The sequence below is a fragment of the Petaurus breviceps genome, unplaced genomic scaffold (assembly GCF_028583685.1).
Source record: "Petaurus breviceps papuanus isolate PSGF00001 unplaced genomic scaffold, PetGlider_PUasm1.0 90842, whole genome shotgun sequence".
Classification (NCBI taxonomy): domain Eukaryota; kingdom Metazoa; phylum Chordata; class Mammalia; order Diprotodontia; family Petauridae; genus Petaurus; species Petaurus breviceps.
In genome coordinates, this window is record NW_027187358.1 from 10,347,147 (window position 1) to 10,362,287 (window position 15,141).

The 15,141-nt window shown below is 46.4% G+C and overlaps 1 protein-coding gene across 1 annotated transcript in view; it reads left to right on the forward strand.

The window, feature by feature from the left end:
* The window catches only part of TTC7A (tetratricopeptide repeat domain 7A), a 210,316-nt gene that overhangs the window by 47,981 nt on the left and 147,194 nt on the right, over window positions 1-15,141 (forward strand). The window contains exons 4-5 of the mRNA XM_069071642.1: window positions 3,425-3,555; window positions 5,978-6,099. Of these exons, the coding sequence (XP_068927743.1) occupies window positions 3,425-3,555; window positions 5,978-6,099 (253 nt within the window). The remainder of the gene's footprint in view (window positions 1-3,424; window positions 3,556-5,977; window positions 6,100-15,141) is intronic.

Consider the following 15,141-nt stretch of genomic DNA (forward strand, 5'->3'; position numbering starts at 1 on the left):
TAGAGCTGGAAGGGAATTTAGTTCAGTTTTGTAGATGAGGAAACTGAGGCCTTGATAAATTCAATAACTTGCCCAACAGGTAGTAAGAAACAGGGTCTAGTTTCAAATCCACGCCTTCTTTCCAGCTCACTTTGCACTGTGTCACATTGCTGTATCACATTGTTGATTACTTGAGCTTGCAGTCTATTAAATAAATTCTGCAAATCTTTCTCAGTTCATCTGCTATCTACTCATAGTTCTTCTATCCTGTATTTCTAAACTCAGATTTTTGAACCCAAATGTAGGACAATGCATTTATTTATCCATGTTAAATTTTGCCCAATTAGATTCAGTCTAATGCTTTATCCTGTTAAGATCTGAACTGTACTGACCCCATGTGTTAGCTCTCCCTCCCAGCTTTGGGTCATCTGTACATTTGATGACTACGTCATATCATGTACGTTTTTTCCCAAGTCATTGATAAAGACCTTACGTGATGGAGTTCCAAGGACAGATCTTCTGGGCACTCCTCTAGAAGCTTCCTTCCAAGTAGACATTGGGCCAGCAGTGACTGACTGCCCTTTGAGTTGAGTCACTCAGTGCTTTGGGAATCTGCCTTGTCCTTACTGCTGTCTGTCCCCTCCCTGTCAAAGGTGCCTCAGCCTTTGCACTTGAGCCTACAAACAGAGGAAATGACCAGCTCTGCCTCATTTGAACTCCAGCTCAAGAATTCAAAACTAATACCACGTCCCCTTCTGTTCAGCACTTTGTTTCCCTCAAAGCTCTTTGATATGTGGTCTTCCTGACAGTCATTGCTACTTGACAGATGAGGAAAATGAGGTTCAGCGGGCTTTGTCCCAGAGCACCTGAGGCCTCATGTCTGAATATGGCCTGAAACGTGTGTGAGCCTTCGCCTCTGTCAGCCTGTTTCCTCTGTAAAATGGGGGTTGTACAGTTTGAATGTAATGTTTCGAATACATATAAAGTATTTTGGAAACCTTAAAGGACTCTATAAATTGCTAACCATTATTAGCTAGCTTTTGGCTGCCTAGCCAGAGGAAGGTAGCAGCGGAGCTTAGAGTGGTCATTCCCCACGCCAGAAGAGCAGTCAGTTCCTTGGTTGTTCCTCTTCCTAGAGTTCAGCACCACTGTTCCCATTTGCCATGTTGGTCACATCCCCAGGGCCTTCATTCCCAGTCTCTTCCACACAGCACTCTTGGTTTAAGGTCAGTCTTGCTTAAAGCAGTACCAGATGGGAAAATTTTAGATTTATCACGGGCATCAGAGAATTACTGTTTGCATTGCAGTAGACCTCAGTGGCCACCTAGTTCAACCTGTACACAAAAGGAATCCCTTCTCTGCCATCCCCAGCAAGTGATCATCCCATCTCTGCTCAAAGACCTCCCAGAAGAGGGAACCGTACCATGTGTGGAAGCAGAGCATTCCACTTTGAGAGATCTCTGGTGGTCAGGAAGTCTTTCTGATTGTCCAGCTTCAATTCCACCCTCTCTTCCTGGTCCTGTTTCCCTGGAGTCTTGTCTTCAGTTCCTTCAGTTTGTCATCCTAGCTTTGTCATGGACCCTGGGCTATGACGTTCTTATTGCCCTCTTCTGGACAGCTCCCCAACCCGGACCACAGCACTTTTTATTTTTTAAGCAATTAGGGTTAAGTAACTTGCTCAAAGTTACACGGCCAGTTATTTTTTGTGTGGGTGCCAAGTATCTGAGGCCGGAACTGATCGTGGGTCTCCCAGCGCCGGGGCCGGTGCTCTTACTGCGCCACCTGGCCGCCTCACCACAGCGAGGTATTGGGTGTTGGCTGCACTTAATGGCCACAGTGATGGAAGCCTTTTCTTTACAAAAGTGCTTCCTGCATGGTTCCCCTCACGGATTTAAAATAGGAATTTGTGTAACCATCGTTCCATCTGCACATAACTTTCCAGAAGCACCTGTCCTCCCTCCTTACCTGTCCACTTCAGCCCTGGTCTTTAGTCCTCCATTGCCATTCCTTGGGGCTTAGCTCCTGTACTAACTGAACTGTGTGATTCATTTGAAAAGAGCACTAGATTTTTAATCAGAAGAATTGAGTTCAGATCCTGGCCTGATCATTTGCTATCCTTGTGACCTTGAGCAAATCATTCAGCTTCTTTGGGACTCAGTTTCTTTATCTGTTTATGGTGCTTTTGGGCTCTTTATCTATTGTTCTTTGTTCCTCATTGACATATTTCATTTGAAAAAAGAAAAGCTTATGTCTGGTCTGCTGGTTAACACCTGGCTTTCAGAAAAAAAAATGGACACATGACATATTTTTAAGTTTAAGCTGCATTACTAATATTTTCTCCATCACGTAAGTCTTGACAGTTAACAGAATAATAATCCAGGTCTTAGAGTGCTGATTTCTAATGCTCAGGCTGAAATTTTAACAGTTAGCTCCTGCTGGCACAAGCCGGCTCCAGCCAACCCAGGGTTGTGTTTGTGTTTGAACTTACCAAGCCCCAGTTTAGTACCGTGTGTTTGCTATTATGTTGCACCTTCGATTTAAACTTTCTTCCCAGCTTGGACTTTTGGAAGTCTTTGGGGTGACTCGTAGACTTCAGCCTTGAGGCTTTCCCAGAGAATGAAGCGCGAGGTGCCGGGCTCCTTTCTTCACTCTCAATTCCTTCTCTTCCTCTTGTGCTGAATCTTCTTCCAGGACTTGCAGTGACCTGGTAGTTGGTCTCCCTGCCTCAGCTCTCTCCCCGTCCATCTTCCACGTACCTTTCAAGGTACTCTCCCTGTAGCACAGGTCAGACTATGGTACTAACCTGCTCAGTCAGCTCTGTGGTTCCCTGTCACCTCCAGGGTCACATATCAAGCCCACCTGGGTGGCTTTGAAAGCCTTTCTTGACCCAGCCTCCCACTGCCTTCCAGTCTTCTCATGCCTCACATTTGGCCATGTCCTCTGCAGTCCAGTGACACCAGCCTCCTTGCTCTTCATTGCCTACTCCCTGGTGTTCTCCCTGGCTGTCCCTCATCTCCGTCTCCCAGCTTCCTTCAAGTCCCAGCCAAAGCCCTGCTTCTACAGGAAGCCTTTCCTGATTCTCCCATAATTCCAGTGCCTTCCCTCTACTGCTCATTCCTCATTTGTGTTGTCTCTGTCTTGTTTGTCTGTGATTGTTTGCATGTGAGCTCCTAGAGTCAGGATCTGTCTTTTGCTTTCCTTTGTGTCCCCAGCACTTTGCCCAGTGCGTGGCGCATAGTAGGTGCTTAATAAATGTTTCTTGACTAGCTGACTGTCTGCAGTCCTCAGGTCTGATGCTGCCGGTGCCAGAGTTGTGCCCATTTTCAGTAATGAGCCCATCCCAGGCCCCACGGCCAGGTGCCCTAGAGCTAGGATAAAGCCAGTGCTTGGGGGCTGGACCAGCAGCTGGCCGGGAATCACTTTGTTGCTCCTTGTCTTCTTACAGGCCTGTCCCTGGAGCGCCTGCCCAGCTCCATTGCCTGCCGAGCCCGACTCAGTGAGAGGGAAGAAGAAGCCATCTCCTGTTTTGAAAGGGCATCCTGGATTGCTCAGGTGTTTCTGCAGGAGCTGGAAAAGGTGAGATGGCGGTGGAGTGCCACCCTCCCCTCTGCTTCTCTTTGGCTCACCTGGGCTGGCAAGGTTGCCTTTGTAGGGTGGGATGGTGGTAGGGGAGGTGTCTCAGGGCCACGTCACTAGTGGGCAGAAAGTTAAATGTGTTAAGTGTCCCCAGGACATCTCGTGCCTGTGCTCGGGGTGCATTGTAGACAATAGTGCAGGTTCCTTACTTTCCCAGGAGTACAGGAGCTGACAGTTGAGACAAGATAGAAAATGCTTGTGGAATTATGATAAATATAGAAATAAAAATACGGTCATTTCCAGGGTGTATTGGGGGAGGAGGTGAACTATTAAACTCAGGGCTCCTTCCTGGAGAAGAAGATATCCTTGAACTTAGGAGATTTAAAGCCACTGAGGAAGTCTGAGACATACAACAGTCAGTCAGCAGGTCTTTTCTCAGTGCCTACTATGTGTCAGGCACAGTACTGGGGTAAGTATGAAGATTGCAAATCACTGGCGTTTATGTGCCCCCTTAAAGTTCATTGAGAGCTGAGTAGGCACTGCAGACATTATCCTCATTTTATATATATATATGTATATGTATATATATATATATGTATATATATACATATACATATATATGTTTGTTTTTTGGAGGGTGGAGGGCAGGGTAATTGGGGTTAAGTGACTTGCCCAAGGTCACAAGGCTAGTATGTGTTAAGTGTCTGAGGCCAGATTTGAACTCAGGTCTTCCTGACTCCAGTGCTGATGCTCTATTCACTGTGCCACCTAGCTGCCCCCTTAATTTTATATATAAAGAAAGTAAAGCTCAGATTGTCAAGTATTTAGCCCATAGTTATACAGTTAAGCATTAGAACTGGGCACTGACCCCCTGGCTTTGTCCTCTGTGATGTCCACTATGCTATATTGTCTCTCAGTGGTGAAGTTGATAAAACAGCCTTTTTCTTAAGCCTCTGTTGGGGCTTGGGTTGACTCTTAGCCAAAGGCCCTTCTGCTTGCCCAAAGACTGGAGGGAAAGGGGAAGTGGTTTGGTGAAAATGACAGTTGAAACCCTCTTCCTTGACATCTGGGAGGCTAATTTGAGAGGGTTGATTATGGTTGAGTTGATCTTTTGGACACAGTTAAAAGTTTGTAAGTTTCATATGTGTGGAAATGCATGTTATATGTGTTTTTTGTTGTTGTTCAGTCCTTTAGGTCATGTCCAACTCTTTGTGACTCCATTTGGGGTTTTCTTGACAAAGATACCAGAGTGGTTTCCTATTTCCTTCTCCAGCTCATTTTACAGATGAGGAAACTGAGGCAAAAGGGTTAAATGATTTACCCAGAATCATACAACTAGTATCTGAGGTCAAATTTGAACTCAGGTCTCCCTGACTCAACATCTGGCACTCTGTCCACTGTGCCACATAGCTGTCCATATTATGTGTGTGTAGGAAATGCTTACAGAGAGACAGAGATAAAGGAGGAAGATAGAGAGATAGAAAGAGAGGAGGTTGAGGAGGGAGAGAGGGAGACAGAAAAGAGAGCAAGATGGAATGAGAGAAGGAATTCTGCCTCTCACCTGGAAGCCCAGAAAAGCAACCCTTAGAAAGTGATTAAAAGTAGTTATCTTCAGTGCTCTGGCTAGATTATAGGGCCACTGTTAACCTTCAGGCTGATGCAGAGAGAGAGAGAGAGCCTTTCCTTCAGTGCTGGTGTCAACTCTGGCTGTCCTCAAGGCTGTTCCACATAGTAACTGGAAAGGAGCCCTTTGCACAGTCTAGAACAGCGGTTCTTTGTCTTTTTGGAAAATATTTTGATAACTATTTCAGTATAATTGGTTTCCTTGGTAATCTTATGTATTGGATTTTATGCAGCTGAAAATATTACTCTGAGAAGGATTCTGTAGGCCAAAAGTGTCAGACAGACCCCGCCTCCCCCCCCCCCCAGATTAAAGTGTAATTGGGAAATACCAAAATAAATAAGACCACAGTAGAACACAGATAATGTGACTATGGGGGTTTCTGAGTCTCAACGTGCGGTACAATTTAGGGAGTCCTCTTTCTGTTTGATTTTGCCACCCCTGCTGTGGGCTTCTTTACCCGCTGAAACGATCTGTGAGAATGAAAAGTTAAGAACCCTTGCTCTGGAATGAAATTTGTTTCTTCTAAAAATGACCAAGCACTTGTGGGGGTAGGGGAGAGAATTTGAAATGTTTTCTTTTAATTAAAGTGACAAAGAATTTCTTTGGTTTTTGAGAATTTCACATAGGTCCTTACAGTCATTGGAGACTCTGTGAAGGGCCAAGGGTAAGGGGCAGTGGCCTGCCCTTGTGCTCTGGATTGGTTACTCCTGGAGGCCCAGAGCAGTCGCCTAGTAGTCCTTTGACTGGAACTTTGTATCTGACTGTATCTGTGTTCTCTTCCTCCTTTACTTCTTCTAGACTGCAAATAATATTCAATCACGGAACCTGAAAAGCAGCAACGCAACTGTGCCAGAATTTGAGCTGACATACTTCCTGGAAGCAGCCCTTCAGAGCGCCTACGTGGCCAAGCTACGGAAGGGGTGAGTAGTCAGCTGCCCACGTGTCCCCCTGGGGCTGGGCCTGGAGCCTCTGGGTGGACATATTTCAGAGGGAAGGTATCTGACTTTCTTCAAGCATGGTGCTCCTTATTAAAGGTAGCCTCTCTCTTTTCTCCTTTCTTTCTCATCGCTTTCTTTCTCTTTCTTGTCTTTCTCTCCTCCTTTCTATACACTGTGCTGAGCAGTAGGGAAACAAAATACGAATGAAGAAAGGAAATAAGCATTTATTAAATGCCTGCTATGTGCCAGATGTTGTGCTAAACAATTTGCCAATATTATTTCATTTGGTCCTTACAACGACCCTGTGAAGTGTGTGCTGTTATTATTCCTGTTTTACAGATGAAGAAACTGAGGCAGAAGAGGTTAAAACAATGAGCCTGGAGTCAGGAAGACTCCAGTTCAAATCTGGCCTCGGATCCTTACAAGTTGTGTGACTCTGGGCCAAGGATCTGAGGCCAGGCTCCAGGCCCATTGCTCTGTCCCCTGGGCCATCTAGCTGCTTCTAGGTAACATTCATTTAAGAACAAAATAATCCCTCTTCCAAAGAACTTAACCTTCCAAAGGGGAGAGAACAACAACATATATCAGCACATACAACATAAGTAGAACTAGAATGAATTACAAAGTAATGTTAAATACAAGGGAGTTTGGGTGGGAGGGTACTCTCAGTGGGGAGATCGGGAAAGGTTTCATGTACAGGAAGGGTTCTTAAACTGGTGTCATAGACCCCAGGGGATCATAGACCGATTTCAGGGTGGGGAGGGGGAGGTAAGGTAGGCTGTCCATGAATTCGAGTTTTTAAAAATTTTGAAATATTTTTCAGTATGACTGATTTCATTCATAGTCCTATATGTTTTTATGCACTTAAAAGCATCAAACTGAGAAGAGGTTCATAGTCTTCACCAACCTGTGAAAAGGGGGTCCATGACACAAACAAAAGTTAGTGCTTAAACTGAGAAATTCTCTGATGTGGAAGAGGTGAAGAGGGAGTGACTTCTAGGCATGGGGATGGTCCTTACAAAGGCTTGAAGCCCAGAGATGGAGTACTATACGTGTAAAGGACAGGCTTCACTTGATCACAAAGTGTGGGAAGAGATAGTTAGGCAGGAAAGATAGTTTGGGGCCAGGCTTTCAAACCTTTCCAAAAGAGAGGCAGAAGGGAGCCCCCTAGAGTGGCTTGAGTCAGGAGGGAGGGTGGGGTAGATAACATAGTAAGGCCTGTGTTAAGGGAAATCACATTGGCAGTAGTGTGTAGGGTGGGCTGGTATGGGATGAGACATAAGGCAAGGAGACCAATAGGAGACAATTTTAGTAGTCCAGTCAAGAAGTGATAAGGGTCTGAAATAAAATGGCAGCTATGTCATTGGAGAAGAGTCAGGTTCCAGAGATTTGGAGGTAGAAATGGCAAGAATTGGTAACTGAGGGGCAGCTAGGTGGCACAGTGAATAGAGCACTAGCTCTGAAGTCAGAAGGACCTGAGTTCAAATCCAGCCTCAGACTCTTTTAACACTTACTAGCGCTGTGACCTTGGGCAAGTCACTTAACCCCAATTGCCCTGCCTTCCCCCTTCCAAAAAGTGCAAAGAAAAAAATAGATAACTGATTGGATTTATGCTTTAAGGAAGTATGAGGAATTGAAGAAAATGCCAAGGTTATAAATTTGGGAGACTGGAAGAAATAGTTATGGAGGTAAGGGTAAGGTTGTGGGGGATAAGGTAATGAACTCTGGTTTGGACACATTGAATTCGAGATGTCCTTGAGACATCCGATTTGAAATGTCTGATGGGCAGTTAGTGATGTGGGTCTTGAAAGTCGGGGGAGAAACTGGGACTGGAATGGACACAGAACCCTGATGCTGGGACCTGAGGGAGGGCACCTCTCTGGCTACAGCAGGGCTTTGTAGTAATGGGCAGCTTTTCAAGCCAAAGCCGGGGCACCCCTGCCCCCTCCAGTTCCTTGACAGAGCTGCTGACTTCCTTTGAACCTCTGGAAAATGATTAGCAGGACCTACACCACAGGCTGGAGGATGAAGGGCGGGCCTGGAAGTAATAACAGGTAGAAGGTCCCTAGAGGCCAATTTCAGCTTGATATCGGCAGGGGGAACGACTTGCTGACAGCTGACTGAAAGGAGCAGGATGTCTGGAGAGGGTATGGGCTCTCTCTCCTTGGAGGTCTTCAAAGGCCAAATGACCGCTCTGTTATCATGGGCATTCCTTTCAGGAATGGCTTGGACCAGATGGCCACTGAAGCTCCTTTCCAGAGACTAGTTCTGTTTTGCTTTGTTTGCCCTGGAGAGCCAAGTGAGGGGCACTGGGTAAATGAGACAAAGAGGTTGATCTCTCAGCTCAGCATAAAGAGGACTGTCGGTCAGAGCTGTACAGAGAGCTGGATGATGAACATTCCTGCTCATTAGAGGTCTGAAGCTGGGGGCGGGGGAGCTAGGTAAGGGTGATATTAGATACCTCTGAAATTGCTTTGAATTATGGAGATTCTTTATTTTCCCCCATGATCACTAAGCTTAATGAGGAATGTGCCACTCTAAAAAAAGGGTCTGGTGAGGGGCCAAAAGGCAGAGTTGGAGTTCTGACTGACTTATTGCTGTATGACCCCGTGCACATTTTTCTACCTCTCTGAGGCTGTTTCCTTCATAAAGTGGGGTTAATGTGTGGACTACTTTTCTCAAATGATTGCCAAGTTGTGATCAAATAAGTAATTCTTAAAGCTCTGTGCAGGTGTAGGGTTTTAAAAATAATAATTCAAATAGCAAACACACAGAGTTGGAATGGCCCTTAGGGGCTGTTTAGTTCAGGGGTTTACCCAGGGATCCGTAGATTGATTCCAGGGAGTCTGGGGTCAGGGAGAGGAGGAAGGAGTACTTCTTTATTTCAATTTAATTGGTTTCTTTTATAATCCTGCATATTTAATGCCTTTAAAAACATTTTTAGAAACCAAACTGTCAGAGGGATTCTAGACAAAAACAGGTCCAGAATCCCTGATTTGGTTCAGCTTTCCCATTCTAAAGATGAGAAAATTGGGGCCCAGAGCAGGAGAGAGACTTGCTGAAAGGCAAGACTTGTAGTCTGAAAGGGAGTTAGTGGCAGATCTCCGGCAAGTCCTCGTTGCTGTTCTTAAACTGGAGTTGCATTAGTTTAGGCCTTTGAGGGTGGAGGGAGGGAGTCTAGAAAAACCTCTGTTTCCTTTGTTAGCTTGAGAGCTATTGGCCTCCTTTTTTCTCTCTCACAGGATTTTTAATACTTGGAGGTCAGGTGATTGCTGAGCTTTTCCAGGTGTGATAAGCATGTGATGGTGGTTATCTCATGTGCAGCAGCAGCTTTGGTGCATGGACTGGGGGTTAAGGCCACTTTTCTCATGCTGTATATTTGAATAATAAATGACCGCAAACTCCTGCTTCCTAGACTCCAAAACCAGTTAGAACTCCTAAGTTGGAAAGGTCTGCCTGTCAGCAGCACAGGCACCTGGCCTTAGGGAGGTGGGCTGGTCCTGTTCTCTATTTTTGACAGATGAGTAAACTGAAACCAAGAGAGTTTTTGGTGATATATGAGTGGTGTAAGGAGAGGTGGTGTGATGCTATGAGAAAATCGAGACTTTGGGGAACCCGGGTTCAGATGCTGCCTGTGTCCCTTTTAGTAATGATAAGATGTTGGGCAAGTCATAATGGGATAACATTGGGCATCTTTTGCTGTAAAATGAGGCGCTTGGGCAAGATGACCTCTGAAGGCCCTTGTAGCTTTAAATCTATGAGCAAATGAGGTAAAATGCATTCCAGGCCTGAGGACTAGCTTCAGTGGAGCCCACCAAGTGGTTGGTAGCCTAGTTTGCCTGGAATTTAGCTTTTATGAAGGGAGTTGTGAAGTCCCATCTATCAGTCAGCAAACACTTCTGAAGTGCACATGTATGCCAGGCCCTGTGACAGACCCTGAGGATACAGAGGAAGGCACAGGATGGCCCCAGGTCAAGGAACCCGAGGGTGACAGGAAGCTAGGGAGAGGGAAAGATGGGGCTGGAGGGGGCATGATGTCTGATGGGAGTTTGGAAACACAAGACTTGATGTCAGAAGAGAGGCTAGAGCTGGGTGACTCCATTTGAGAATCACCAGCACAGAGATGATCACTGAAGCTATGGCAGCTGAGGAGATTACCAGGTGAAAGGAGAGAAGAGCAGCCAGGATAGAGGCCTGTGGGACGGGACGCCTGCGGTCAGAGTATCATCTGGAGTATGGACCCAGCAAAGGAGACAGAGATGGGCGGGTCACATGGGTAGGAGGAGAACCAGGAGGAGAGTGATCAACAGTCAGCGGTCATGACACATGGGGAAAGAAGAGGAAAAGGAGAAAAGGCCATTGGATTTGGCAGCTGAGATCATCAGTAACGTTGGGCTGGATGATGAGGTTGGAAGCCAGACGGTAGAAGTTAGAGAATTAGAAGAAAGCCTGTGGAGGCCTCTGTTGTAAGGACTGGGAGAGGTAAGGGACAGTGACTGTGGGGACCTGGCTCTCTGGAAAGGGCCCTGTGGCTGTTCTTCACTTTCCCGTCTGCTCAGGCATTGCTCCTGGGCCTCTCCCCGCCCCTTCTCCCTTGTCTCAGGATGATGTGGGAGCAGTGAGCAGGAGTTGGGGGGCAGGGCGCGAGGAGGAGGGACGAAGAATCTGGGAGAGGAGCGTTTGTTGTGCTGTGAATGCTGTTTTGGCCGTCTGCTAGAATGTCTCAGCCTTTCATACTTGCTGACCTTCAGTTGTCCAGGCTGATGGTTCCTCTTTTTGTGCTTGAGGCATTCACTACTGGACTGCCTACTTCTCTCCAGCTGGTGGGTTTGTACTTTGTTCCCCATTATTCTGTCTGTGAGGGGAGATGTCAGCCCCCAAGGTCTGTGAGCATGTAGTGCAACTGGTTGAGTTCTGTCACTGTCAAGTTTTGTGACTTGAGGAATGTCCTGTCCCCACTCTGGGCCTCACTTTTCTCCTCTAAGAAAGGACTGAACTGGTCCATCTCTGCATCCTTTTCTAGCTCTAAGATCTGCTTCTGTGAATGAGAGTGATGAAACATCTCTTCCTCCCTCTTGGGGGTTGTGAGGATCAAAAGAGAAATGTTGTTCACCATATATAAATGGAAAGTTTTATCATCAATAACACTTGCACATACTCGACCCCTTTAAGATTTTTCAGGCATTTGCCCTACCTTCTCCAGTCAGTGGTACAAATATTATCTTCATGTTTCACAGTGTAGCAGCAAGCACCCCAAGCGTCCTCAGGTTTGCTACCAAGCAGGTTCTTGGATCTGCTTTGTTAAAGGAAAGCAACTCAAAATGGGTTAACAATCTTACTTTAATCAGTCAGATATGTATCGTTTACCTAGTTGATGGGAAAAAGGTCAGCACCCCGAACTTCAAAGTATACAGACAGAATTATCAAGTCAGAGAAACAGATCAAGTAGACAGATTTCCAAACTGTTCAACCATTACATCCATACCCAATCAACATCTGGGTTTTTCAAAGCCAGGGGGCTCCAGACAACGGCTTCCCAGAATCCATATCAAATCACAGAACACTTCTCAAAGTGAGCCCCCAAAACAAAGCCTCACATCAGGGCTTATATAGCCTTCTCCTGGCTCAGAGAATGTAACAACCTTATTGACTCACTGGCCAATCAAGAAGTATCTACTGAAAAACAAGCCTTCCACCCCAGGCTCCAGGTGCACTTTAGCCTAGGGGCAGGGAAGATCTTTAAAATGTACATTCCCATTACACACAGAAAGAGACTAAGATCCCGAGATGGGGTGGCTTATCCAGGGCAGTACAACTCCTGAGGGTCAGAGGACTTGGGCCCAGGCCTTCTGGACTGGTATCCACCCAGGCCTCTGTTGCTTTGTACTGTGCCTTTTTGTGTCCTGGGCCTCTTGGGTAGTCTGAGACCTGTGGACCACTTCTCAGAGGAATGTGTTTAATATCTAAATAAAGTCCCTAGGATTTAAATATATATGTATAGGAATACAGTTGTCAGCATATGAAAAAAAAGTTCATGAGCCCCAGGTTAAGAACTTGTGGCCCAGAGGATGATTCCACTAATTTGCTGTACTCTTAGGGAGGCAAGCTGCTCACGTTTCCCAATGTTAATCTTCACATTATAGTAGACGCAGGAGGCAAAGCATTCATCTTTCAGTACTCTGAGCATTATATTGATGGGTGACATGGGTGAGGGGCTAACCTTACTGTGGGGATTCAGTAGGAGAGATCCTCAATTTTCTCAGTTCTGTTCCTTTTAATTGGAGATTTTTAGGCCTTTGAGCTAGGATAATAGCCAGTTTTTCTAGAATAAAGAGGTATGGAAATAAATCATCCTTTATCTTCAAAGCTGCCTGAGTAATCTCTCCTCCTGAACCTTTGTTCAAAGACTGGTGAGCCACCATTCCCAGGAACTCTAGATGATTACTCAGCCCCCTTGGAAAACTGGTCTGTTCACTCTCTGTGCCTGTGGCCCAGTCCCCACTGTTCTTTGGGCTCAGGAACCTGGGGCAGGAGCTCCATTTGATCTTCTAGGCTTTAGAAAAACAAAACAAACGTGACTCTTTCACTCCTTCATTCACGTGCAATGTCAGTTCTTCATAGTGGAATCTCTGACTCCACGTTAATTTGCAGGTTCTCTGGGCTCAGCAGCTATTTCCTGTTTGCTGTGTTCCCAGGCCTGTGCTCTAGGCACGTAGGGCAGGGATGTTAAGAGAAGAGCACATGGTCCTAGGCTTTTACGAGTGCCTAGTCTAGCTGGGGAGGAGAGAAGACAGAGACGTGAACAGGACTGGAGAATGTGTGAGTGTTCATTGGCAACTCCTGAACCAGTGATAATTGAATCACATGATTTTGCAGCATCAAAGGGAACCAGTGCTTGGAGTGACCAGAAAGGGGGAGAGAAAATCCTGGGGCAGGGATGGATTGAGAGCCTAAACTAGTTTCTGATATGAACTTGGGCTGTTTCCATCCACTGACAGAAGTGTGACTTAAGTCACAGACATTTCTATCTTTTCCTGTACAGCCCTTTGGTTTCTCCTGGGTAATAAGGAAGCTTGCCTGGGCTGAGGACTTTGAAAGAATGTAACTCCTGCTTCATCAGAAGAGACGGTTTCACTGTCTCTTCCCTGCACATATGGGAGTGTCCTGGGGGACCATCCCAGTGGTCCTTCCAGATGGGGACTTATTTCATCAGGTGCTCTAGAGCCCAAAGGGGCCCAGAGATTCTGCACCTTTTTTGTGTCATGGACCCCTTTGACAACAGGCTGGTGTAAAACTGATTGATCCCTTCTCAGAGTAATGCTTTTAAATAATGGGAGGAAATGCAAAAGTTCAGTTTCAAGTTACTGAAAATAAAGGGGTCTTTTTAAATTCCCGTCCAGGTTCATGGCCCCCATTGAAACTTCCATAGGTCCTAGGTTAAGAGCCCCTTATCTAGCTGGTCCCTTTCATTTCAGAGATGCCATGGTTGTGTTCTCCTAGCTTCCCTCCTCAGGTTAGGAACAGTAGCTAAACACTCTACCTTTCCCATGATAATTAATCCTTTATAGCCCTGCCCTCCAGAAGTTGAATCTCTAGTCCCTACCATCCTAATGTGTCCAAAGTCTTCCCCTTTCTGTGTGGCAAGCTGTCCTTCAGTCTTTAAATACTCTTGAGTGTCAGGGATGCCCTGGGGAGCAGTCTCAGGGCTACAGGATCCACTATTGGTCTCTCTCGGAGTGCCGTGGGCCTCCTTATTGGGCCCTGAGCCCCTGGGTCAGAGGGAGAACTGCAGGATGCTCCCCCTGCTCAGTGACTTCAAAGCGGAAATGCTAGGATTGGTGCAGATGTCTGAGGGTAGTTACTGAGAGCCTAGACTTGACTAAGGATGCCCCAGCCTGGGACTGGCCTGTTAGGTCCTTACATCTGACTGCCACAAGGGGGCAGCCGTGGCACTCCAACGTCTGCTCCAGCTTGGTGACCGAGAATGGGTGGGGGAGCATCTTTCAGAAAATAAATGCTTTGGGGGAGATATGGGAGGGCTGAGCCTGGGGGATGGCAGGTGGGGAGAGGGCAGAGTTCTGGTTTGCTGGGGGAAGAAGGAAGGTTGGTGGTCTTTTGCACTGAACTGCACAAAGTGGGTGGGGGGTCTTGGAAGGCAGGCCAGGTGACCGGGCTGCAGATGGGCGTTCCCGGCTAGGCGACTGGCAGTTTCCTCCTCCTGGGCCTTGGTTGCCTTGGGCGGATCCTCTCCCCCTCCCCCAGTCTCCCGGAGAACGTGGCCAGACTGGCTTTCTTCTCTGGGAGAGTGGGTGGCAACCTTTTCTGGCTTCCCTTTCCTCTCCTCTCCCCCTCTCCCTCATCTGTCATTTTAGAATTTAGAGTCCCTTCTCCCTCCAAGTTCCGCAGAGCTATCTGCAGTCTTAGGGCTGTGGTGCCAACAACAACTGACATTTATATAGCGTTTTAAAGTTTGCAAAGCATTTTACATACATTAACTTATTTAAGACTCACCAGGCACCATTGGAGGGGCGAAGTGGAAGGAAGAGTATTCTCATTTTACTGAGGAAATTGAGGCTCAGACAACCTAAGTGACTTATTTGCCTGTGGCCACAAAACTAGTTAGAAGTGTCCAAGGCAGGATTTGAACCTGGACTTTCCTCCCACTCTAGCACTCTGTCCACTAGGTGACGCTGCCTTTTTGTGGGGTTTGTTTTTTACATTTCTTTTCCAATTAAAAATTTGTGTTCATACATTTTATTTTCTTCATTTTTGTGTATATTGCTTTCCTTCCCCTCCCCATCCAGCATTTTCTTACCTCCTGAGAGGCATTGTAGATTAGTGGATAGAAAGCTGACCTTGGATCTGTGAAGTCCTATATTCAGTCCTGTGACACATACTCTCTTTGGGGCCCTGGACAAGAGATTTAATCTTTGTGCTTTAGGCAACTGTCTGAGATAGGCCTTCTTGACTATTTTTGTTTTAGGAACCCTTTGGCAGCAGTCTGGTGGAATCTGTGGGACCCCT